At 49.6% G+C, this 25,970-nt stretch overlaps 1 protein-coding gene and 1 long non-coding RNA gene across 3 annotated transcripts; one reads left to right on the top strand and one right to left on the bottom strand.

The window, feature by feature from the left end:
* Positions 1-920: 920 nt before the first annotated feature.
* ece2b (endothelin converting enzyme 2b) lies at positions 921-24,416 on the bottom strand. 2 transcript variants are annotated; one of them, XM_023962018.2, is made up of 19 exons: positions 24,177-24,416; positions 16,364-16,450; positions 15,884-16,019; positions 15,217-15,432; positions 13,449-13,573; positions 12,297-12,443; positions 11,843-11,908; positions 11,454-11,642; positions 9,035-9,177; positions 8,013-8,127; positions 7,794-7,904; positions 7,625-7,723; positions 7,476-7,553; positions 7,293-7,396; positions 5,781-5,891; positions 4,173-4,240; positions 3,541-3,731; positions 3,375-3,470; positions 921-2,799 (listed from the first exon to the last, which is right to left on the bottom strand). In XM_023962018.2, exons 1-19 carry the CDS (start codon positions 24,207-24,209, stop codon positions 2,623-2,625), a joined length of 2,292 nt encoding a protein of 763 aa, XP_023817786.1. In that variant the 5' UTR covers positions 24,210-24,416; the 3' UTR covers positions 921-2,622. The 2 variants fall into 2 exon arrangements, with proteins under 2 accessions (XP_023817786.1, XP_078786043.1); XM_078929917.1 differs by lacking the exon at positions 24,177-24,416 and adding an exon at positions 16,660-17,659.
* Positions 10,033-13,022, top strand: LOC144981679 (uncharacterized). Its single transcript, XR_013647240.1, has 2 exons — positions 10,033-10,797; positions 10,935-13,022. It is a non-coding gene; the product is annotated as an uncharacterized LOC144981679 (long non-coding RNA).
* Positions 24,417-25,970: the final 1,554 nt, after the last annotated feature.

The following is a 25,970-nucleotide window of genomic DNA, read 5'->3' as shown; positions in this document are numbered from 1 at the left end:
ACGTACCTGCTCCTGTGTGGGACAGCGGCCCCCCCAGGCCTGGATTTGGGGACCACTGTCCTAGACTCCTCAACCCTCAAAAACACTTCAAACAAACTGGTTACGATGTTTTCTATCTGATCCATCTTCATGGAACATCTTCCCCTCTTATGTTCTTCGTGGTAACATCCACCCACGACTGCAGAGTCACAGCATGACAGAGTCCAGCCCGACAGCACAGGGGGGGGACGTGAGGATGACTCTGATGGTGAGGAAGATGAAGAAGACCAAGTGGTGGGTGCAGAACTCTGAACGTCTTTGTGGTTCTTCAGATTCACATTGTGGCCGTTGTGCTCTCCAAACACACGGAGCTGCAGCACCTCCTGCCTTCGGTTCGTGGACAGTCTGTGTTCACACCAATGTTCATCTGCAGACGGACTGAGTTCTTTGGTTTGGTCCAAACAGTTAATCCTAATTTTCTACATTTATGTCCTCCATCATCAGAAAAATGCCACAAAAACCTTTGAAAAACCCAGTTTTCATCAACTCCTTAACGAGAAGGAGGGTCTAAGAGCCTAAGTTTAGTCTGTTTAGCTAGTTTAGCTTAACCTTTACCTATTGAATTGTATGACTTCATTAGCTCAATGAAGTTCACAGTGTCTGTATTGTTAATTGACTTCTTAGGTTCTAGTACGTGAAAAACACAACCGTATCTGATCATTTTTATTTGATTTAACCTTTATTTACCCAGGAATTGTCCCATTGAGATTAAGAATCTCTTTTCCAAGGAGTCCTGGCTGTCTGACATAATGTATGACTTCATGATCGTTAGGATTTTATGTTTACTGTACAACTACCAGTTTGAAGCCCATTGAGACGACTGTTGTTTTAATACTATAGAAATCAAACTGAATGGAATTAAACAGAACAGAAGACGAAGGTTCAGCGGCTTCACTGTTTATTATTTTTCTGCATCAAGATTTTTAACAGCAAACTGAAAATGATGAAACCTCCATGACATCCTCACAGCTCTGAGGCTGCACTGCTGGAGAATCGGCGCCCCCTTCAGGATAGAGAGTTCTAGCACGCTGCATTTATTTGACACCACTCGGTTCTGCCTTTGTCTACTTTACACAGAAAAGGACCCGGTACATTTGCACCCCTTCATCTGTCCATGTCAGGACTGATTTTACATCGAACCACAGAGGGTTTGCTGAAGCATTCAGGGACCGCTGGGAGACCGAACACCTGCAGGTACCTGAACGAAACCCAGCTCTTACAATCCACCAATCACAGGGAGGGTTGGGCCAACGTCTGTACGATGCACGACGCCCTCACATATAGAAACCTTCAGCAGACCACAACACACACACACACGTGCACGCACACACACGTCTTTGGCAGGAAGCAGCTCTTCTGGACAAAGGACACGGAAGCTGCATGATACCAAACAGTGATGTCATCGAGAGGCGAAGCGCACAAACACACCAAATACACACGCACAGCAACAGAACAGAGGGATCTTCATCCTGAGGCCCCTGAATGCATCACATCTTCTTGGACTGGTGTTCCAGCAGCTGGTTAACGCTTCTGCACAAGCTGGACTGAATGGTTTCTGATTGCCTTAACACAGATTAGAAAGACATTTAAACCTCTTCTCTCTCCTGACATTCCTAACATCTCTGCTTCGTGGTCCCATGATCGTCTCGGCTCCTAAATGTGTCCTGATCAGTTTGACTTTGGCTGAAGGTGTCGGCGGCTGGCGTTGGGTTAGACTTCTGCTGCTTTCATGGAAAATCTGCAGCTGTGAAATACTAAAGATCAGCAGCAAAACATCCGGTAGATTTTGGGGCTTCAAGGCATCATAACTCCGTTTCAGGGTCACACGCTGCACTGTTAGCGTCCCGTGGGGTCAGTTTGGTTTCTGTTTACTGGACCGGCTGGAACATTATATATATTGCTCTCTGTTCCTGTACTGCTGGACATTTCCCCATCGTGGGACTAATAAAGGAATATCTTATCTTATTACTTCCTGCTTCATAACGGTTCACTTGTTACGCAGAAAGAATGATCCAAAAACCCAATAAACAGTTTTAAAGGTCTCAAAGACAAGCTAACGGGCTGTCAGTAATTCTAAAAATATCTCTGCAGAATCAGCATTTTCATTGGAATCCATCATTTCTCTTTTTCGCTGGTTTCAAATGGGCATCAATAGGATGAATGAGAAGAAAAGATGGTTTCAAAGTGAAAAAAACTAACATTCTGATTAAACCAATTCAATTATCCATTCAGAAAGTCCTCCAGACTTCATTTCTTAGTGTTTGTGAGTTTGATTCCTCTGCGCCTACCAGCCAGTCAGTGAACACCTGCTTCACATATGTCACAGGTGAGGTGGCATGAGCTCATCACAGTGATGTCGTTATCAGCCCCCCCCCCCAAACAGACACACCTGAACTGACGCTCATCAATATCAATCAGCAATAAAGCGGGTTTCAACGTCGTCTTCATCATCTTCATCAGTTCGAGGAGTCTTCTTGGTGTCCAGAAAGGAAGAGGGGCTGGCTGAAGGTCCGAGACACCGCCTCCAGTAATGAGATGACCCAGACCCGTCGGCTTGACCCCCGGACCCCGCCCTCTGTGCATCTACCAGACCTCACAGGGCTTTCCTGAGTTCATGGGCGTGCCCTCCGGACAGCCGAAGTGGCGGCTGAAGTCTGGAGAGTTGGCCAACGTGCCGATGACTCTGTATCTGGGCGGACTGTGCGGGTCAGTCATCAGGCCTTCGTGAGCGCTCTCTGGGGTCCGGACAGAGCACCACACCTGAGGAGGGACAAAGCCCGAGGAAGTCGGCAAAAGGGTCGTGTTTGTCTGTTTTCAGGGAGATAAATGACTTCATCTGGAAGACCGATTCACACTTTGTACATTGGTGTTGCTGCTCAGTGTTGATCTGAAGCTGTGAAGACAAACCAACGTCAAAATGTGGAGTGTAAAGACGGTAAACGGCGGGTTTTTACTGCTTCAAAGCGCTTCGCTGTCCCACTCACCCATCCAAACGCACATCCATGCAGGGCGACTGAGCGGCCGTACCTGGCCCGCTACCCAGAGAGAAGGTATATGCCATACCTGACCTCTACTCTGTCTTGGTCATTCTGCTTTTCCAAGCTGATGTTCTCTAGGAAAGGAACTCTGCGTTTACACCGCTGAGCCCCTAAGCTTTCAGATGACGGACAAGTCGTCCACATCTTCACCGTTTGTTTTTATTGACGAACACAGAAGAGACGTCCCAACAAGGTCAGTGTCTTTGCAGCTCCAGTTCAAGGAATCAAACTCTAGCATCTATAAAATAATCCTCATAAAAAATAAACTGGATCTCTGAGGGACACCAGTTTTCTCACCTGAGCAAATCCCACGAAGAAGAGCTGGTCGTTGGTCAGATTGACAGCAGGAAGTCTTTTCTCCTGTCCATTTCTTTGGATCCATGACTGGTAGGCCTGAAGGTGAAAACAGGTGAGTCTTGATAACAGTGTGTACTTACTGCACGCCTGATGACATGACACTAACATGGTACGCTGCTTTAAGGCCCCCGTTGTCTGCGATGTTTTCCCCGAGAGTCTGCTTTCCGTTGACGTGTTCTCCGTTGACGGTGTAGCGGTTGTACTGCTCCATCATGCACTCCGTTCTCACTCGAAATGCCTCCACAGAGGAGTTCTGCCACCACGGCCTCAGGTTACCCTCTTTGTCGTACTCGCGGCCTGAAAGACGCAAACGTCTTCGGTGCTTTACAAGGACGAACAGATAAACGCTCAGAAGGTCTTCAGAGACCCAACAATCTGCTTTTAGGAAACGTAACAGACTCGTGGTGCTCTCGCCCCTAAACTAGGGGAACCCGCAGAACACCGATGCTCTTTGGTTTCAAACTAACAAGACAGTTTGAGCAGAATAAAGTCACATTTTCAATGTCAGGGATAAAACTGTTTGGACGCTACGCTGTTAGCTTGTGTAGCTAGGTTGTAGCTTGTGGCAGTGGCTCGCTCCGGTCCTCAGATCTGTCAGTGTTGTGACCTTAAGGACCTCTCAGTCCACCAGCACTACCTGGTAACAGCAGCGGTTCTGGTAACCAAAGAGCTGAGACATGACTGACACCAGCAGGGGGCGCTATCGGCCAGGATGTTCAGGAGGCAGCACAGACTCACCCTGATCGTCAAAGGCGTGCGTCAGCTCGTGACCCATCACCACCCCGATGCCGCCAAAGTTCAAGGCCCTGATGGCACAAACATGGATAGAAGGGTTACACTAAAAACCAGAGGAGAGTCCAAAGAGGAGGAGCTTTGAGCAACCAAGAAAAGTCAACAAGCAGAAGTCGCAGAGCGTCCTCAACTAACGTGAAGTTAGAACCATCTGGAGAACAAACTAGAACTGTTTCCATTAAAAAGATGGTTTAGACAAATCTGATGAGATCCACATCCAGTTCAGGATTTGTGGTTTCCATCAGAGCAGCAGCTTCAGGAAAACGGTTGTTTTTGAGCCCAATCTCAGTTTGGCTTTTCTACCAAATGTCCATAAAAGTGAAGAAGCTACCGTGAATCAGATGAAGCTGAAAGGAAAAGTTGGTTTCTAATCCGTCTATGGTCAGAGGAGCTTTGTTCATGTTTATGGACCCGTTTTTATTTTGACTTTACAGCATTTCCTTATTATAAAAAAGAATAGAAAATAATAAAATAAAGGTTTAATCAATTATTGGACATGGTTAAATTGATTGATTTTTATTGATATTACTTCACTTGCTCCAAAAATTGAAAAATTGATTCATGATTTTTCCTAATGAAACATAATTTTGCACATATTTTAACTTTTGATCAAATTTTGCTATGAACATTTTTTGAAGCAGTTTAATGTTTATTTTACTGATATAGTATTATTTTTATTAATCATATACATGACTTTTCTAAGTAACATAATCTGCATATATTTTGAATAACTGATCTGCATTTGCCATGTTGATTTCTAAAAGTTCTTTTTTACATAATATTTTAAGTAATTCCTCTTTTTCATTTGCTTTATTGATACTTTATGATTCTTAATTCATTCTGATAAAGTTATGAACCGGATGATGATAAATCATTTAATGAAATGGTTACGGTAGAAGTTCGCTTCCTTCCACTCCCTTTAAGCAATATTTATTAATATTTTTAAATGTCCTAATTCGTCATTGTATGAACGTATAACTGATGATTGTATTGTTGTTGTGTATTATTTCTATATCATTGATTTGAAATAATTTCAAATCAATAAAAACTAATGTTTGTTCAGCGGAAAGTCCTTCAGGTTTTTCTTACCACAAATGAAACAAACGAGACGCATTTGATGGTCGCCCGCTTTCAGAACCTGCAAGGCATGTTCTAAAAATATGCAGATGACTACGCATCACATGTGTGTTTTGACTGCATATGATGATCCCTCTGTCAGCCTTGATGTGCACAAAAGTAGGAAAATGTGAAAAAGTGACAAAAGTCCTGAGATATGTCAATAATTCTTCCAAGTATTTCAATAAAGGACCTAAAAGAGAAAATGATCCTCGTGTTTTGGGGGAAGATCAACTGATGTTCTCCTGACGTTTTATCACTTGTTTTGTTATTTCTTTATTTACTGACGGCAGATTTTCACAGAAAAGCCCGTTTTTGGTTTTCAGTGAACCTGTTTCTTCACATAACAGTTGTACTTGTTCAGGAGCGAACTCTTAAAGTGAGAGACAAAAAGAGAGAAAGAAGGAGCACAGAGCAGGGATGTGGAGGTGAACAGACTTGGGGTGGTCGTGGGCGTAGAAGGGGGCTTGAAGGATCCCTGCAGGGAAGACGATGCCGTTCTTAGTGGGCATGTAGTAGGCATTAACGGTGGGAGGAGTCATACTCCACCTGCAGGAGGAGAGGAGAGAAGGAGACGAGGAAGGGTCATTCAGTATCAGGTTTAAACCATCCAAACCTTCTGGGCTTCCAGCCATCAATGGGCGTCACAAACCTCAGGCCAAACCCCCCCCAGCAGCACTGAGTCCCGTCTCCACGTCCCGGGACTTTGATTACAGATCCAGACCTTTCTGGGTTTGGGGGTTTCTGATTACGGTTGATCATTTTGGCATCAACCTTAATTCAGAGGAAAATCTTCAGCTAAGGCCTCCGCTCATCCTCACATCCCAAGTTGGTTTGTACCAGTCTGGGTCTGAGCAGAACCCAGGAACACCCGTAGCCCAAACGGCAGTTTCTGTGGCTGCAGGAAACTTAAAGTTTGATGGTGGATTTATCGTGGGATAGAGCCAGAGACCAGGTTCTCTACATCCAGGTTCTGAGCACATCTGACCCAGGCAATCAGTGTCATGTGTGTGTCAGTGCGCTGCGTGTGTAGGAGGAAGGAGCGCACATGCGTGTGTTGGGGGTGCGTGTTGATTCTCTAGCTGCATGTGAGGCTTCACCTGTGCTCTCTGGTACAGACATCTTCTCAGAATATTATATATATTAAAGTAATAAACAGACTGCAGACACTTTGTCACCTTTCTGGTAGCCGTGAGCCTGACACCCATGAAGAACGCGGGGCAGGAGGCTCCGCCTCTGTTTATACAGGAACGTAACGTTACGCTGCAAAAAATAGTTCCCAAACAAAACATGTAGTGATATTCATCTAAATATAACAGCGCACATTCATGTTTGGTGTTACAGAGTGAAGGAGAACAGTAATACCCCCCCCAACACAAAATCCCCCGGCGGGCGGCCGTGTCTCAAGAACGCACGCAGCTTGTGATGGAAACGAATAATTAGAACGCCGTAAATTTGTCGTATTTCCTCGCCAGATGGAAACTTCTGTTGCAGAATGAGGATGTGTGTGTGTGAGTAGAGGGAGGGTGTGCAGCGTAGGTTTCCCCCACAAACCCTTGAAGTCTGAACACAGGACTAGCAGACAAAGTAAATCATCAGCAAAGATGAATGTGTTTAGTGTGTTGATTAGAGTTCCAATCACGCACCAAATGCAGAACCGCATCAGAACCGCACCGTGATGACCTCATCACCGCGGTGATGCAGTGATGAGGTCATCGTCACCCCCCTAACTGAGCGGCCTCAAAGAGGGTTCCATGGAGCTCCTTCTAGTCTGCTAGAACCCCCAGACAGGTCTGACGGATTCACAGAACAGGTTCTCCTCAGAGAACCGTGAGAACCCTGCTTTGCCTTCCAGGTTCTCCCCTTTCCTTCAGACACCTCTACGTTTCAGAGCATCAGCACTTTTCTGGGACTGTGTGTGCATGTGGTGTCCGTGCACGTCAGCATTACTGGTCTTTGTTGGGAGTCTTCCTCAGCTGGTCGGCCATCACTCGCGCTGAGAAGTTGTAGAAGTTGAGCATGTTCTGGAAGAAGCTGTCGTCCGAAACCTCGTACTGAAACAGAGCGGAGCCTGAGATGCTGCTGCTGGACAGCAGGGGGCAGCAGAGTGCGACGTCTGCCAGCCTCACTCACCCCGTCGTAGACGTCGTCCAGCTCTTTGGGGTCCAGGATGAACTCTGGGAAGCCAATCATGTCGTAGATGGAGTCGGCCTGCAGACAGAAGATGGGGTTTCAGAGCCCCAATGTGCTGCATGGCTGACACGCAGGAACGCTTCTCAAACCTTCTCCTTCGCCGCCTTCCTCGTCTGCTCGTCCATCCAGCTGAGCCGGTCCAGGGCTTGTTTGAAGGCTGACCGGATCTCGTTGATCATCTCTTCAGCCTGTCAGGGAGAGCCAGGTGAACAGGAGGAACCAGAACTTTCCTGCCGTGGCAGCAGACCGCCGGCTTACGATCTCCTTGCTGAGCTTGTCAAAGGTCGCCTTGACGAAGAGCGCCCCCAGAGCGAAGCCCAGCGTGTCGTCGGTGTTCCCGATACAGGTCTGCCAGCGGGGGGTGCAGGACTGCAGCGGCACACCAGGAACAACCAGAGACCCAGTCACAAAGCCGCCAGAAGCAGGCCATCAGAACCATCAGGCTGGTCTTCAGAACCAGCTGCTGTGAAACAGTACCTTCTTGGTTCCGTAGAGGCTCTCCAGCAGTCTGTCCTGAGCGTTCTCGAAGCGCTGATCCAGAGTGGCCACGCTCTTCTGAACCAGGGTCCACATCATGTAGTTGTTCAGCAGGCTGGGAAAGAACCGGGTCAGAACTCTGAGGTTTCAAAATGAGGCCAGTCTATCTCTCTTTTAGTGCAAGTTTGCTTTATTCTTTTATTCCTGCGGGTTCAGCTGTTCTGTGTTCTGATTGGCTGTTGACCTTGTCAATCAATCTCCTCCGTGCCGCGTCTCCTGTACAGAATGTCTTCTGTTTGGTAAATCTACAGAAATCTTGGATCAGCTTGTTGTTTTCTTTCTAGAATCCTGGACCTGTTTCTCTCTGAGGGTTCAAACTTTCAGAGTTTCAACAGAAAAGTTTGAAATTGTTGAAAAGTGGATAAAGTGACTATTGGGGAGTTTTCCCGCCTTAAACATCATCACTCAGATTTCAGCTATTTTAGGAAGCCCGTAAAGCAGAACCTCTTCATGTTGGTCAGTCCAATGAGGGGAAATAGTCGGGAGCTGTGATCTACTAGAGGTTTAACTGAAGGTGGTTTGACCGTAAACATTTCAACGATAAGAGAATCCTGCTTCTGTTGGGTTTTGGGGTGTGGGGGGCCGTGATGGGAGCATCCATAAGCTCCTGAAATACAGATAACTCTGCACCAATTTAAGTATCAACTACTCTATTAAAGTCTCAATTACTAATTAATAAATGCAAACTGAAATGTGTCATTTGTAATTATTTCTGGTGAGTAACTACAGTGTTTTGTGCTAAAACCCTCATTAAAAAGACAGCAGATGATTTTAGAAAGATTGGTTTGAACTTTGTACATTAAAGTTGTTTCCAGAACAGTGTTTGTGTCAGGATGACAAAGAATGTGTTTGAGAACCAAATCACCAGTAAGAAATGACCAGATCTCGGGATCAGTACTTGGTATCCAATGCTTTATCTGTGTGGTGTGTAGCATGGGCCATCACTCGTAGCGGCGTCTGACCTGCGGTCCGTCTTGTTAATGAGCTCGGACACCTGCTGCAGGTACTCTCGGGCGTACAGGACCACCGGCTCGGTGTCGTTCAGCTCCAGTGGAGACAAGGAAGACGTCAGGAACTCCAGCCAGTCCACAGCTGGAGCCAGCGCCTACGGCGAGACAGGGCAATCTGTTATGACAGTACCCATGAGTCTTTGCTGCTACCAGGAAGACGCTTACAGCAGATCAGATCTGAGGGCACCTAAAGAGATCAGAGATGCTAAAGAGCTGCAGGTTTGGAGGAGAGCTGCTCCGCTCATCTCCATCCAAAAAAAGGCTGATGATGATGCTTTGACATTCAGGAAACGTTTTGTTGAGCGACAGCCTAACCCCAACCCAACATTTTCCCAGCATTTTTCTGGACCTGAACGCAGCACAGACATAACTTATGAATATTTGCTCATTTCCGTTGGCTTCATGATCAGACATCAGTGGAAACTAAGAATGGATCACATTTAACTGAATAGACAGAAAAAGACTGAACGTTGCTTCTGAACGGCAGAAGGGCGGGAATAAAATCCACCAATAGGCTGATGAACAGACTAACCCTAACTAGGTGCAAACGTTTATGGCAGATGGTCCTAAAGATTTGACTCCTCAAACAGTTCCATTTGGTGCCTAGGGGGTCATTTCAGACCCCGCCTGCATACCTTTGTCTGTGGAGGGTTGTTCTCTTTTCTTTCTAAACTTTGATTTTTATCCACTAACCATAACCTTAAGTAACACTCAGAGTCAAGAGCAGGTAAACAAACTCACTCTGATGATGTTTTTCATTTCTTAGATAATCCATTAAGCCCACTAATGTGTGTTATTTTAGGAATGAAAACTGCTGGTTTATTTATTAGGAAGCAGCCGTCTGTGTATGTAGTGAAGCTCCGCCCCTCTACCTGCTTTTCCTCTCTACCTGCCCCCCCCAGTAGCTGTGGGTTGGTCCCCTCCCCCACACACTCTGTGACTGTGATTAGAGCAGAAAGTTGACGTGGCGGCAGGGGCGCTCTGGCGTGCATGTCTTTAACTTCACGTGGAAACGGGCTATTTTAGTCTAAAAACCTGCAGGAAAAAGACAAAAACAGAGAATCTGTGCGTGAATGAGAGCAACTCCAGAGGAACAGGGAGGCTCCAGGGAGCAGAGGAGGAGGAGGTTCAAGCAGCAGGTGGAGGAAGGTCCAGGTGAGAGCAAAGGAAAGGTGCAGCAGACTGAGGAGAGAGCAGCCAGAGACTCTGAGGCAGAGAAGAAGATGCTGAGCTTCTGTTGGGACCAGGATGGATCACTGGATCCATCAGTGGAACACGTTTTCATGACATCCATTTCTCCATGAGGGAAGATGGTTTCAGAAACCGGGCGGCCTGATCCCCCCGCTGAGATTCATACTATATCGTATTAATATTGTTTTTCTATTGTTGTCATCCACCATAAGTGGACATCCCTGAGATTTCTGCTGTTTGTTCCTTACAGAGAGGAGGGTCTTCGGCAGGGATGCCAGGTTTGGTTTAGCTTATCCAATACCTGTATTATACAACTAATTATATGTTTTATACGGTTAACGAAGCTCGTTAAGACGACTGTGATATAATATTTGCAACATAAAGAAAACTGGAACTGAAATGGAAACAGATGGTGGATGTTCTGGAGATCAGTGCAGCAACGCAGATGAGAGGAAGAACAGTGATGATGATGATGGTGAAAGGATGCTGAGGTTGGAGACACCAGGAAAAAAGAGGACAGGAAGGTGGGGGATGCTGAAATGAGATGAAAGAATTACTTCACTTTTTTGACAAAAAGCTTTATTGACACAGATTTATGTTTCATTCCTGTTTTTTCTCTCTCAAAATGTGGTGAATATTTTTGTCCCATTTCTCATGGTAGAAATTTAGACTGCGCCACAGCAACAGCTTCAACCCAGCAGAGTCTGAGCTCCGTGTTCGCATCAGCCTCCATGTTTATGTAATGACCTGTTATCTAACCCCCCCGCCAACAGAAATGCAGACTCATAGCAACAGTTGCCATGGTAACCCCTAAAGCATCTGCAGCCCTGAAGGACGCAGAGCTGCAGCAGAGGTTTGACAAAGACACACACACAAACACACAAGAATAACACACAAACATGTTTTTGCTGTCGTTTCTGTCCATCATTAATGTGAAACAAAAACAAAGGAGAAACCTCAGTCAGATAATTCCTGTGCATCACAGAACCAACCAGAGCGGCCCCCCAAAAAACCATCTAGAGCAGCTGGGCAGCCCCCAACAAGAGCGGTTCTTTGCTAAAGGTGATCACGGCGCGGACGGCTGTTTCTGTAACTGCGGCTCAGGAAAGGTTTAGCTTTGGCTAAAGACATAAAATCTTTCTGGACAGCAGGAGAGTTTGAAGCTTGCTGTTGCTCTCACCTGTAGCTCTGCGATGGTGACTTTGTGGTAGATCTTCTCCTCGTCCCTTCGCTGGTCCTGTGGTACCGTGATGTTGGCCAGAGCCGTCTCAAACTCCAGAATCTGCTGCATCTGAACCAGGGTGGAGCTCTTCTCACCCCCCAGCAGCATCCCCAGCTCCACCATGTAGTCCAGGTACGCTGCAAGCACCTGAAACCGGACCAGCCTCACCGTCAACGGGTGTCAGACAACTGCCATAATGTGATGACATCACTCTGACGTCCATCCCTTTCAGTCTAAACCAAAGGTTTGGCTCCAACAAACTGTCCTACCAGACCTCTTCATTGGAACCTGCGTTTGGGTTCCGTCAGGTGGTTTTATCTGAGAACTTCCTCCTCAGGGATTCTCACCTTCTCATTGGCCGTCTTGTTAAGGTAATAGTCTCTTGATGGCAGGAAGAGTCCTGACTGATCCACCTGTGGAGGAGATTGGTGAGTCAAACCTTCACCTGGAAGCTGAAGGTCTGTAAACATGATTTCTTCAAAGCTTCCTGTTGGATGACCTCAAAGAAAACCCTTAAAACCAACCAATGTGGTTCTGATTTGAAAAGAACACTTTGATACTCTGATGTAGATCCATCCCTCCCTCCTCCCTCCATTCTGGATGGAGGGAGGAGGGAGGGACAGATGGATGTGACCAAAGGATGGTGTCTGCTGCACAAACCAGTTGAAGTGGGGCGGAGCATCAGAGAGTAGGGAGGAGCCTAAAGGCCTGGAGAAGATTTGGAAACCTTTTCATCTTTGACCAAATTCTCACGTTTGTCTTCTTCAGCTCAGAACCTGACGTCACCTTCTTCAGCCTCACCTGTACAACATTGCTGTTGGAGTTTTTGGGATCAGCGCTGACTCCCACGCTGAAGAAGGGCTGAGCTCTGTACGGACCCGAGACCACCTTCAGAACCTCCATGAAGTTGTCTTTGTCCCAGGGCCCGGTCATGTTCCAGCCGCCGATCTGAAAGTAGTTCAGGTGTTCAGAACCAACACAGAACACAGCAAGTTTCAGCAGGTTAACCCGTTTAGAGGGTGTTGTTGTAACGTGTGGAAGTTCCCGTGACCATCACCTGGTCTGTTCAGACCACCGCATAAACCCTCCACACCTGTGTGGCAGCTCAAGTCATCTACTTCCAGTGGTCATGTGACTGTAGCTCCCCTTCAGAGCAGGGTTCCAGCACAGACAGGAAATGCTGCAAAACCGTGACCCCCCCCTCAAGACACTCAAACTCAAGGCCCGGGGGCCAAATGTGGCCCTCCATGTCCTTTTATGTGGCCCACGAGAGCATAAAAGCTTTTGATTTCTTAAAATAAAAATAAAAAAATGGTGTGTATCTATTCATATCTAGGGGGAATCAGACTTGAAATATCGAATTGGGCAACTATACATTTGGACTTAAACACTGTCAATATCACCTAACCTGACAGAATCAAATTTAAAAGGATTTTTGCTAGAGTAACAAGCAAACATATGTTTCTATGTAACTGCAATTGTCATGTAAAACAGTTATATAAATAAATAATGAATTATTTAACAGTATTTAACATGAATTCATTACATTTAGTTACATGTATAAGTTATACCTGGCCCTTCGAAGACAGCCACTATGCTGATGTGGCCCTCAGTGAAAAAGAGTTTGACACCCCTGCTGTAGAGGATTAGAAATGAATCCAGTTTTTAATCTGAAGTCTTAACTTCAGATTAAAAACTGGATTTTAGTTTCTGGTTGTCTTTTCAGTCCCTGATATTAAACCTTTTGGTTTGAAGAACTCAGAGAAACTGACTTAATGGTGTAAACGCCGCCCCCCCACCACCCACCACCCCATCTGACCTTCATCCACCATCAGAAGACCAGACCTCCTCCTCTGACTCCCCTCAGAGCCATTGTTTGTTATTGGCGTTATCAAGCCGGTGGTCCTGGATGGGAGGGATTTAGTTGCCATGGAGACACATAGTGGGGGTTACCTTAGTGATGAGGTCTATGAGGGGCTGGGCCCCCAGCTCTTCGATTCTCTGGGTGTTGAGGCAGGACAGGTAGTAGGACTGAGTCTTCCTCTCTGCTTCACTGCTGCCATTGAAAGTGCCGTTCTCTGAGGGAACCAACAAACGGAACGATGAGGAGGAGCCACTGAGCTTCCACCCCCCATGAACCTCCACCCCCATGAGCCTCCACCCCCATGAGCCTCCACCCCCCATGAACCTCCACCCCCATGAACCTCCACCCCCATGAGCCTCCACCCCCCATGAACCTCCACCCCCATGAACCTCCACCCCATGAGCCTCCACCCCCATGAACCTCCACCCTCCTGAGCCTCCACCCCCCATGAGCCTCCACCCTCCTGAGCCTCCACCCCCATGAGCCTCCACCCCCCATGAACCTCCACCCCCATGAACCTCCACCCCATGAGCCTCCACCCCCATGAACCTCCACCCTCCTGAGCCTCCACCCCCATGAGCCTCCACCCTCCTGAGCCTCCACCCCCATGAGCCTCCACCCCCCATGAACCTCCACCCCCATGAACCTCCACCCCATGAGCCTCCACCCCCATGAACCTCCACCCTCCTGAGCCTCCACCCCCCATGAGCCTCCACCCCATGAGCCTCCACCCCCATGAACCTCCACCCCATGAGCCTCAACCCCATGAGCCTCCACCCCCATGAACCTCCACCCCATGAGCCTCAACCCCATGAGCCTCCACCCCCATGAACCTCCACATCATGATCCTACACCCCATGAGCCTCCACCCCCATGAGCCTCCACCCCCATGAACCTCCACCCCATGAGCCTCAACCCCATGAGCCTCCACCCCCATGAACCTCCACCCCATGAGCCTCAACCCCATGAGCCTCCACCCCCATGAGCCTCCACCCCCATGAACCTCCACCCCATGAGCCTCAACCCCATGAGCCTCCACCCCCATGAACCTCCACCCCATGAGCCTCAACCCCATGAGCCTCCACCCCCCATGAACCTCCACCCCCATGAACCTCCACCCCATGAGCCTCCACCCCCATGAACCTCCACCCTCCTGAGCCTCCACCCCCCATGAGCCTCCACCCTCCTGAGCCTCCACCCCCATGAGCCTCCACCCCCATGAACCTCCACCCCATGAGCCTCAACCCCATGAGCCTCCACCCCCATGAACCTCCACCCCATGAGCCTCAACCCCATGAGCCTCCACCCCCATGAACCTCCACATCATGATCCTACACCCCATGAGCCTCCACCCCCATGAGCCTCCACCCCCATGAGCCTCAACCCCATGAGCCTCCACCCCCATGAACCTCCACCCCCCATGAGCCTCCACCCCCATGAACCTCCACCCCATGAGCCTCAACCCCATGAGCCTCCACCCCCATGAACCTCCACCCCATGAGCCTCAACCCCATGAGCCTCCACCCCCATGAGCCTCCACCCCCATGAACCTCCACCCCATGAGCCTCAACCCCATGAGCCTCCACCCCCATGAACCTCCACCCCATGAGCCTCAACCCCATGAGCCTCCACCCCCATGAACCTCCACCCCATGAGCCTCAACCCCATGAGCCTCCACCCCCATGAACCTCCACCCCATGAGCCTCAACCCCATGAGCCTCCACCCCCATGAGCCTCCACCCCCATGAACCTCCACCCCATGAGCCTCAACCCCATGAGCCTCCACCCCCATGAACCTCCACATCATGATCCTCCACCCCATGAGCCTCCACCCCAATGAGCCTCCACCCTCTGTACCCAGCAGGTGCTTGAGCAGCGCCTGGTTCTGCCCCCAGATGCTGTTGAAGGTGGACCAGCGGGAGCGTCCATCGGGCAGCGGGTTCTTCCTCATCCAGCCGCCGCAGGCGAACTGGTAGAAGTCCTGGCAGGGGTCAACGCTGCGGTCCATCGCTTCCACTATCTGACTCGCCACCGTGATACACGCCTCCGAAAGGCATAGGCCACGCCCACTATCTACAAAGGAGCAGACAAAAGGAAAAACTTCAGGAAATATGTAAAAAGATGAAAGAAACACAGATGACTTGAAGAGAAGTAATGATAGAAAAAGGACAAAGAGATGAAAGATGAAAACAAAAGAAACAAGAAATGCTGGGGAGAGAAGATGAAAGAAAAGGAGGAGAAAACTGGTCAAGAGATGGAAGGATGAGGCGGAAGAAAAGAACTGAATGAAAGTAAAAGAAATGAGAAAAGAAGGAGAGACGACTGAGAAAAGGAAAAGAATAAACCAACGAGAGAGAGGATTCAGATGGAAGAGGAGGAGGAAGAAGAGGAAGAGGAAGAAGAGGAAGAAGAGGAGGAAGAGGAGGAAGAGGAGGAAGGGGAGGAAGGGGAGGAAGAGGAGGAAGGGGAGGAAGAAGGGGAGGAGGAAGAAGAGGAGGAGGAAGAGGAGGACTCATGCAGATACCTGAGCTGAAGCGAAGTCCAAGAACCAGCAGGCAGACCAGCAGAGCCAGGAGAGCCGCCAGCAGCAGGACGGAGAGCAGAACCTCCAACTGGGTCCTCCTGCCCAGAAAGTCCACTCCGCCCTTCCTGAAGCCCACCTGAACAGGTGCAGACGTTAGCTCCACCCACCATGCAGAAGCCCATCATCACCAAGTCCCTCCATCATATACAAACCATCCTCCTTCACTTTATGCGAGCAGTTGTTTCCCAAACCCCCCAGGATCTGTTCTGAGAGGGAGGGGCTTTGTGACGCACAAACTCAGTGAACTACAGTGACCCCCCCCCCCCAACATACAAATGCTGTCTGCCAAAACAAGCTGCCCCCCCACTGCTCCTCTTTGTTGTTGTGACCCCCCCCCCGATCGGATCACTCAGACCCCCCAAGGTTTGGCTGCAGGAGTGGAACCCTGACCTGGGCCTCCAGTGTGCTGCGTTCACTGACCTCCACTATGTCAGGAGATGAGGCCGCCTCGCCGGGGTTGTCAGAAAGCTCCTCCTCCTCCAGCGCTTGGCGTTTGTAGCTGGACATCTGTGGACAGACGGATGTCAGATCAAGGTCTCGCTGGGGGGGCTGCAGGCTCCTTCCCACTCTCCCTAAAGCCCCCCCTGACAAGACAGACACACACGTGACTCCTTTGGTCACATGACTCGTCCCGCATCATCAGAACACCATCATCCAAATCAGAGAAAGCGCATTTCCTGCAGAACTGTGTAGGTCGGGACCGCTGAAGAACCTGCCGTCATGAGTCATGGCGCCGGTTCTGCTGGTCATTTCAGAGGAACTGAAGCTCCGCCTCTTCCTCGGCCTGTTCTGCTGGTTCACCACAGCCGGTCTGTGAGCCCAGAGTTCGGTGTTCTGGTTGGATTGTTGTGATCCGTGTTGGGTCAGGGTAAAGTGACGCGGCCCGGGTACGCCACCAGCAGTGGTTTCAATGGTCGGTTCAGAGGATTCTGGCGCCGTACGGTTCTGAGTGTCGTAGATGTGTCAGGTCCGGTCAAAGACCACCTTCCAGTACTGCATCAGCTGATAGAGGCAGACAGCGCAGGTGCAGAGGGACGTTCTGAGCGCGCTCACTGTGAGCATGGGGGGGGCGTCCAGCAGGAAGTTTCTGTTTCCTTCCTCTCTCTCCCTGCAGCACAGTCTTGTTGATGTCGCTCGACCTCCCTGCTCTCCTTATTAAATGACGCACACAGGCGAGGGGGGGCAGTTGCCAGGAGACGGGGGTCCGTGCCGATCTGCCAGTGAAGGGTGATGTCACTGTGCGCACGACGAATGCGCGTGCACGTGTGTAATCAGCTGAAGTGAATCAGCTTCTTTCAGTTCTGATCCGCTTCAGTCAGTGTAACCTCTCTGCCCGACCAGAACCAGGAAACCAGAACCAGTCTGTAAACCCTGCATGGGTGCTGACCCATACGGGTTCTGCAGGGGTTTGGGTCGCCCGGGTCCGTGGAGGGTCGTAGAGAGGAGCGGCTGTGTGTCTCACAGGTCGGGACGACCACCATGGAAATGGACCGTACCATTGTTCTGCGGGGGTCAGGGTGGCGTGAAGCGTGTGAGAAGTTCTTGGGACGTCCGGCTGATGCTGCCGTACGGTCATTTCAGGAATAAACAAACACTTACAGAACCATTAAACGCTGATTCCTATTTTGGTTTGATTTAAAAAACACTTTTTTCAGATATCAACTAAACCTAAAAAAAGCATTAAATCCTACATTAAAAACTCCCTAAAACCAGTTTTTATCTGAAAGAAATTAATTTAAAGGAATGATGTTTAAGTTTAGTTTGGGCAATGGGTCAAAGAACCCAAAGGTTCCACATGGTTCTGTTTGGTTCTGATGCTGAGCTGTTTGGTTTCACAGTGAAGGGGGTCCGGGGTCCCCCTGAAGAATGACCCCAACATCCCTCAGGTGCCCAGAACCCTCCACACACGCTGGAAAAACCCTGTGTTGCTCATCGTGTCATTCCTGAATGTGGTTACCATGGCGACGAGACAAACGGGCCAAGCTAACGGTAGGCATGGGAGCTGCCTGAGTCGCCGTCTGCTTTTGGATCACGCCTGCCGGTGGGCTTCATCAGGGAGACGCTCTGGATCTGGACTTGGTCTCTGGACTCAACTGCCCTCTGGTCGTCAGAGACCGAGCTCTGAGGACCGGAGGACCCTCAACAGGAGGGACGGGTTCCTTCAGGACTCCAGCTCTGCTAACCCACTTCTCTGCAGCCCCCCCCCCCTCACACCTGGTTCAGGTGCCTCACATCAGAACTGTCTGGAGAAGAAGCAGGGAATCGGAAACGTGTACGTGCCCAACAATCGCACTGCTGGTTGATCTGGAACTGAGCCACAAGGGGGCGCTGTCATGGACTTGTGGTTGATGGTCAGTGGAGGACGGTTTTCCTCAGGAATTCAACCATGAAAAAGAAACTTTTATTTTGTTCTTTTGAGTCTGAAAGGCCAAACATTTTCCTCAGAATTCAATGGTGTGATCGCACTACTCTGTCCACAGGAAAGTCTCACACTCACAGGACCGTCAGCCACTGGAGAGCCGTTGCTATGGCAACCGCAGCAGCCAATCAGAGCTTTAGCTGACAGAGTCTGACGGTCAGCAGCTTCTCTCACGTCTCCTCTGCTCTTCATCACCGACAGATTCAAACCAACAGGAAGCTCCTTCATTCCAGGAGTTAGACCGCCCCACGTCCTCCAGCCTCCTCTTCCTCCTCAGTGAAAACCTCCAAGGACCAAAACCACCAAACGGACGTCGATAACAGTAACCAGCCAGCGTCTGCCCCGCCGTTGAGCCAGGCATTTCTCTGGGACTCTTTGTGGTGCTTTCTCTGTCCATGCAGGAAGTTTCATTTCCTGTTGGAAACAAAGCCTTTAATTAGCCAGAGCCACGGGGAACATGCCGTTCCCACCCCCCACCCCCCCGCGGAGCTGCCCTGAACACAGTAACCTGCCGACCCACACTGAAGCTCATCCTGGGGGGGCGCTAGCATCTCCTGGGGGGCGCAGCAAGTATGACAGATATTGCAGAAATCTACCTCGTCTTCAGCTCCAGCAGATTCCACAACATCCTCTTTGATTAGAACCAGAACCGAGCTGGTCTCAACGGTCCATGACTGGGGGAGGGGGGTAAGTCAGAACCTAAAAGGGTTCTGATGGTTCTCTTTAAGTGGTGTTTCCATCAGCTCCCAGGAACATGGAGAACAGATCCTGTTGGTTCTTTGGCCCGTTTCCAGATCCTGCAGAACACTTTCAGTCTGTTCAGAGTCCGACTGCAGAGAAGTCCTCACCTCACAACACTCAGAAGATGGAGGAACCGGAGTTCTGGTGCGATGCAGCCCTGGAGATCCCGGACTGATGGGTTCGGGTTCTGCTGGATCCCAGTCCTCTGACTGAGTCGCCAATGTGGGACGCAGTTCTCCAACCGTCAGGATCCGGTTTTTGAGGAGCATGAAGATCTTGGCCCGGCACCAGATTCCCGACAGAACAAACCTTTGGTTCTGCTGAGGAACCGCTGTGGGTTCCGTGGATCCTCAGCAGTCCGGGTCTGTTGGCTCTCTGAACACTCAGAGGAGGTTCTGTCAGTCCTTTTGGTGCTGTACCTCCCACAATAACCAGAAATGCTTTGGGTTCTTGGTTCTGATACCACCTGTCTGTTTGGGTCCAGCTCTGTCCGACCTCAGCACGTCTCCTTCAAAGGTCTTAAGCCTGATGAGTTTCTCTAAAATGTTCTGAGACATTCCTTCTGATCTGCTAGAACTGGGTCCTGGACCTTCAGCGGTTCCGTTAGCACGTTCCAGAGTCCCAGAAGGATCGACCCGCAGCCGGAGTTCACCGTCTCTGCTTCTAAATTATGGGATGGTTTCCGTCTGCCCATCAGAGCTCTTCAGTTTCTGGTTCTGTCCAACTGTCACTGTGAAACACTTTTTCCAATGTTTTTTATTTTTCTTATTAAAGCTCAAGTTTTGGCATCATTGGGGGTGGGGATCCTTTGATTGACAGGTGGGTGGAATTTACAGAACTGTAATTTTGTGCAGATTGATGAAGTGGGCGGGGCAAATACTGATAAACACAGCTTCTTCCTGCTTCAGATGACGGTCATAGATGGTCTGACCTGAGAACGCAGAGTCTGCTAGGAGGAGGAGGAAGAGGAGGAGGAGGATGAGGACGAGGAGGAGTCAGGGAGCAAACTGAACCTGCAATCAGACCGCTCTGTCTCTGCACCACGGCCGCCATCATGAGACCCAAACGTCTCAACAAACGCTGTTAGGCCTCACAGCGCCACCTTCAGGTCACATGAGCGAGGGAGACTGTGGGAGAGGAGGAGCTTCATTATCTGATGAAGATGATGAGAGGAAACTCCAACACAAACGCTGAACAGAAAGACAGACGTTGCTGTCTGAACAGGTGAGGATGAGGATGAAGGTGAGGGTGAGGATGAAGGTGAGGATGAAGGTGATGATGAGGATGAAGGTAAGGATGACGATGAAGGTGATGAGGAGGATGAAGGTGAGGATGAAGGTGATGATGAGAATGAAGATGAGGATGAAGGTGAGGATGAAGGTGATGATGAGGATGAGGATGAAGGTAATGATGAGGATGAAGGTGAGGATGAAGGTAATGATGAGGATGAAGGTGAGGATGAAGATGAAGGTGAGGATGAAGATGATGATGAGGATGAAGGTGAGGATGAAGGTGATGATGAGGATGAAGGTGAGGATGAAGATAAAGGTGAAGATGAAGGTAAGGATGAGGATGAAGGTGATGATGAGGATGAAGGTGAGGATGAAGGTGATGATGAAGATGAAGATGAAGAGGAAGGTGAGGGTGAGGATGAAGGTGAGGATGAAGGTGATGATGAGGATGAAGGTAAGGATGAGGATGAAGGTGATGAGGAGGATGAATGTGAGGATGAAGGTGATGATGAGGATGAAGGTGAGGATGAAGGTGATGATGAAGGCGATGTTGAGGATGATAATGAGGATGAAGGTGAGGAGGAGGATGAAGGTGATGATGAGGATGAAGGTGAGGATGAAAGTAATGATGAGGATGAAGATGAGGATGAAGGTGATGATGAAGGCGATGTTGAGGATGAAGATGAGGATGAAGGTGAGGAGGAGGATGAAGGTGATGATGAGGATGAAGGTGATGAGGAGGATGAAGGTGAGGATTAATGTGGTGATGAGGATGAAGGTGATGAGGAGGATGAAGGTGAGGATGAGGATGAAGGTGAGGGTGAGGATGAAGGTGAGGGTGAGGATGAAGGTGATGAAGAGGATGAAGGTGATGATGAGGATGAAGGTAAGGATGAGGATGAAAGTGATGAGGAGGATGAAGGTGATGAGGAGGATGAAGGTGAGGGTGAGGATGAAGGCGAGGATGAAGGTGATGATGAGGATGAAGGTGATGATGAGGATGAGGATGAAGGTAATGATGAGGATGAAGGTGAGGATGAAGATGAAGGTGAGGATGAAGATGATGATGAGGATGAAGGTGAGGATGAAGGTGAGGATCAGAATGAAGGAGAAGCTGTGATTGGCTGCTCACAGCTTCTCCTTGTTTGTCTTGTTGCTCAGATGGAAACTGGGCGTCTTAAGACAGGAAGTCACAGAGCTGCAGACAGGAAACTAAACTCTGCCCAGCCCACACATGCACTCCTACACACACACATGCACCCCCCCTCACACACACACATACATGCCAACAAGTGCCCCCCCCACACACACACACACATGCACACACTTGGGCAGTTCATGAAGAAACTCGTCAGGCTGACATCAGATTGATGAACGACTGAAACTAGAACCTTTTGATTTCACGCCTATGCTCTTCATCGTGTCTCCTCTTCATCATCGTCTTGGAGCTTCATCTAATCAATGATGTTTGTTTGAAAAGAGACTTTCATTCAAAAACACACAAAGTTGAAGTTCCTCAGATTAAAGAGTTGAACGTTTTACCGTCACAAACGGGTTCAAATTGTTTTTAATCTTTTCCTGGATTTAGTCTTTATTTTTAGATCTAATCTGTTCTGTTTAGGAATTTGAAATCAAAATCTTCCTGATTTTAAAACAAGGTGTTTCCTTTTCTTTAGACTTTAACATAGAGGGCGTGGCTTCCATCAAAGGGGCGTGGTTTCTCATGGCTGTCAGGTTTGTGGGGCTGCTGCGAGGACGGTTCAGAACCTTCATTTTGGAGTCTGAACACATCAGAACCAATGGGAGTGGAGTCAGACTCTCTGATTGGGCTGATGTGGCCCACGGTGACCCCCCCCCCCGAACTTTCTAAATTGTTCGTAATTTCAGCCAAACAACCAAAATGAGGCCGACATTGACGCCCGCCATCAACACTGAGGAGAACATTTCAATCACAGTTCGAACACCAGTACCAGAAGTTTGCATTTTCCCAAAAAGCACCCGAACGCATCACAGCAGGCAGACGATCTGCAGCAAATAAAATGTCTCCTCAAAGACAAAAATGGGAACAAAACTCTGACCCAGAAAGAAGAACCGCTCTGCTGTGTTTGTGCATCCACCCAGAAGAGCAGAACCGCCACGCGGACAGAACCCCTGAGGTCTACAGACCCCAGCCAGCAGAGCGACGCCATCTTGGAGAGGTCAGTAAACAATGAGACACAGCTTAGCAGATCCGGAAAAATGACCATGAAACGCTCTGTTTTGGTCCAGTTTTAAGAAGAAAAATCTGTGATCGTCGCAGAAATAAACATATATATGTATTTATATTCTATAAATGAATACGTCATCACAGGAAACACGGTTGGGATTTTGTTCAGCTGTCAGACTCCTCGTCCGTGTTTGAAGACTGGACGGCAGGTAGCCGACGTTGCCGCAGATCGCTAGTGCACCCCGGTTAACAGTTGCACCGGGAGCGGGGTCCCTGTCCCTCCCACAGACGGGAGAGAGGGGGCAGTGGGTACCTAAGTTCAGGGCCAGGTAAGGGGGCGCCGTAAAAGCACGCGGCGACCGGGGCTCGCCAAGCCGGAACTGGTCGGGATGCACCACTGCACCCGGCAGGGGGTGGGCAACGTCCCACCCAACCTCTATCAGAAGGACTCAGGCGGTCCACTGCATGTCCCTCATCCGTCTACTGGACGGGGGCTTGGCGCTGGGCTCCTCCCTCTTAACTACTGAGGGAATCCTGGGTAGTTTCTTGAATTCAGTGGGTCGTCGCGTCTGACCTGAGGTCCAACAAACACTAAGGTCATTCTCCAAAAAGGAAGGTGGGTGGTTCCCCCCCCCCCCCCCCCCCCGCCTTTAGACCTGTTTCCTGAGTTAATCTGACTGACCTGAACACAGTCATGACTCCGCCCACACGCCGTTCCCACGTCAGACTCAGAGGGAAGTCTGCTGGAGGGAACACAAGCCTTTGGAACCATCTAGAAACAGAGCCAGGCCGTGCTAACACCAAAAGGAGCCGGGCCAGTTCACCAACCATGCGGTCCGTTGTACAGCGCCAGCAGCCCGGATCGCTTTGGCGTTGGGGGGTCAACACTCAGTGAGCTGTTCTTTGATCTTTGGTGGTTACATCTTCAGCCCTAACCGTCCCACTGGACGCGGTCCAACATGAATCTGTTCCGTTTGTCCCGTCACTTTTAGAACAGCACAGATGATGTCATCAGCTAAAAACTATGGATGGGTCACATGACCACAGGCCACACCCACAGCAGGTGATCCTTATGGTTTCTGACTGAAGGGACCGTTTGCTGTCCTGGGTAAGAAGGTTCTGTTTGAGCCGGCGGTTGGACCTCCCTGGATCGGCCCTCAGTCAGGGTTCTGAACTGGGTTTGGGAAACGGTGTGAACAGAGAGGAGTCAGACTGGAGCTAACCAGGTCAGCGGTTGGTCAGAGGTGACACGCCCCCTCCGTCAGCCCTAACTGGTCCAACCTGCGCGCGGCAGGCGGAAGCAGCTCCAGCTGAGGAGAAGTTCTGGGAGGAGCAGCAGGAGGACATCCCGGAGAACACCAGGGTTCTCCTGCTGATGTTCCTGCCCGGAGCACGAGGCAGTCTGGATGAAGGTGATGATGATGAAGCCACAGACCTGCTGGGTTTCTGAACACCGATCAGTGACGTCAACGGTGAGGGCCCCCCCCCCTCCTCCAGCCCCGAGACGAGTTCACGCGCTCGAGTGTGAGCAGTGATTGACAGTTCACCGGCATCACGGCAGCACACCTGGGCGCGCGGGCTGCGGCTGCCGCACGTGCCCGCCGCAGAGAAGTGCGCGCGCGCGCGCGTACTCACGGCGTTCCGGAGATCCTGCAGCGCCACGCTCATCCTGGAGCTCCGAGCCCGAAAATGGAGCGCTACCGACGGCCGCTCGGCGGGTCCATCCTCGCAGCTGCCGTCCGTCCGTGCACCGCGTGCGTGTGCGTGCACCAGCGGGATCTCTGCTGTCTGCGCCTCAGTCTGTGCGTGTCTGCGCAGGCCCCGCCCATTGCCGACCGACCAGCCGCTTCCTCTCACAAACAAACACACCCCGAGAGACTGACGTCACCACCCGCCTACGTCACCTTCTCCTATCTATCTATCTATCTATCTATCTATCTATCTATCTATCTATCTATCTATCTATCTATCTATCTATCTATCTATCTATCTATCTATCTATCTATCTATCTATCTATCTATCTATCTATCTATCTATCTATCTATCTATCTATCTATCTATCTATCTATCTATCTAGTCTCATCCTCCTTTCTCTAAAGATTATTTATGGAGGAGAGAAAATCTGGTTCTTTAGAACCCAGACTTTAATTCAGATCAGTTCTTTTTTAAAGTTCAGGACCCGGTTCCTTCAGCTTCATTCTGTCTATACAGAACCTGGTTCCTTTGGTCCACCTGCCATCAGGACAGACCCAGAAACATCTGCTGGGATTAGACTGCAGCCAGAACATCCTCGTTCCTGGATAGACTGGACCTGGACCAGAGAGGAGACTGCAGACCCGGTTCTCATTTGGACCTCCTGCTCTGTTTGTTGGGGTTCTCCTCAGTTCTGTCCATCTTGATGTGGAACCGGACGGTTTAATGCTGACAGACAGTCGGGAGTCCTTTGGGTTACTCTGGTTTGCTCAAGGACACTTGGGCAGACATGAGCAGTAATCCCTCGTCCTCTGATCAACATCTGGTATCTTTGGGACGGACAGATGTCCGTTCATTTCCAGTGCCTAAATCAGTGTTTCCCAACCCGGGTCCTCAGGGACCCCCGTCCTGCTTTGATCCGGTCCATACCTGCTCAGACACACCTGTGTGTCATGATGATCACCTGGATCAGGTGTGCATCAGCAGGGCAACATGGAAAACATGCAGGACTGAGGACCAGGGCTGGAAACACTGGTCTAAATGAGAGCAGAAATGTTTGATAACCTTAAAAAAAGGTCCCTTAAGATCCAGAAAAGGATCAGAACCTGAAGGAGTGACGGGTCTGAAAAGGTTTCCAGACACAAACAGGAACCGAAGCCTCATTTCTGTCCTGGATTTAGAGCATCAAGAAACTCAGAAATGTTGATTTACTGAATCAAACTCTAAGTTGTTGAACAAGAAATGACAGCAGACCTGGATCTGGGTTCTGCATCAGGTTCTGCTGGGTTGGGTCACGGTTGGGGGGAGGGACCCTGCTGTGTGTTTGGGGCCCCTGGAGCTGGACCCCTTTGGGGCGCCATCATGTTCACCTCTGGAAAGGTAAATGAACGATCAGTGAAGTCTTGCGGTTCAGTCAGACGGATCAGAACCAGACCCCTGTGTTAGAACTGCAGGATGATGTCAGGAGGGGGCGGGGTCAAAGGGCAGCATTCCTCAGAACTGTTGCTTCCTGCAGATCGCAGCTCCTTCCTGTTACCTGGAACAGGTGAGTCGGCTCAGACAGGTCGAACTGGTTCGGAACATGTGGGTCTGCAGAGGAAGATCGGATCAGAACTGAACCTGTTTATTAGACAAACTTCGTCTCATTTTTATTTTTGCTGTAATCGTTAGATTTTAGTCTCAGAAACGATCAAAGATGATTAAAAGATTTGGAAAGTTGAAACCATGAAAATGTC

The sequence above is a fragment of the Oryzias latipes genome, chromosome 13, assembly GCF_053564925.1.
Source record: "Oryzias latipes strain Hd-rR chromosome 13, Olatipes_Hd-rR_3.1".
Lineage (NCBI taxonomy): Eukaryota > Metazoa > Chordata > Actinopteri > Beloniformes > Adrianichthyidae > Oryzias > Oryzias latipes.
Note: the sequence above shows the minus strand (reverse complement) of the source record. Positions and strands in the feature narration are given on the sequence as shown.

Excerpts from the sequence above, each read along its gene's own strand:
- ece2b (XM_023962018.2), bottom strand. The coding sequence starts at position 24,209 with ATGAGCGTGGCGCTGCAGGATCTCCGGAACGCC. Across the intron at positions 13,574-15,216 it reads GCTGCTCAAGCACCTGCTGG|AGAACGGCACTTTCAATGGC; the intron begins GTACAGAGGGTG and ends TGGTTCCCTCAG. Across the intron at positions 7,554-7,624 it reads GGAAGGCGGCGAAGGAGAAG|GCCGACTCCATCTACGACAT; the intron begins GTTTGAGAAGCG and ends TTCTGTCTGCAG.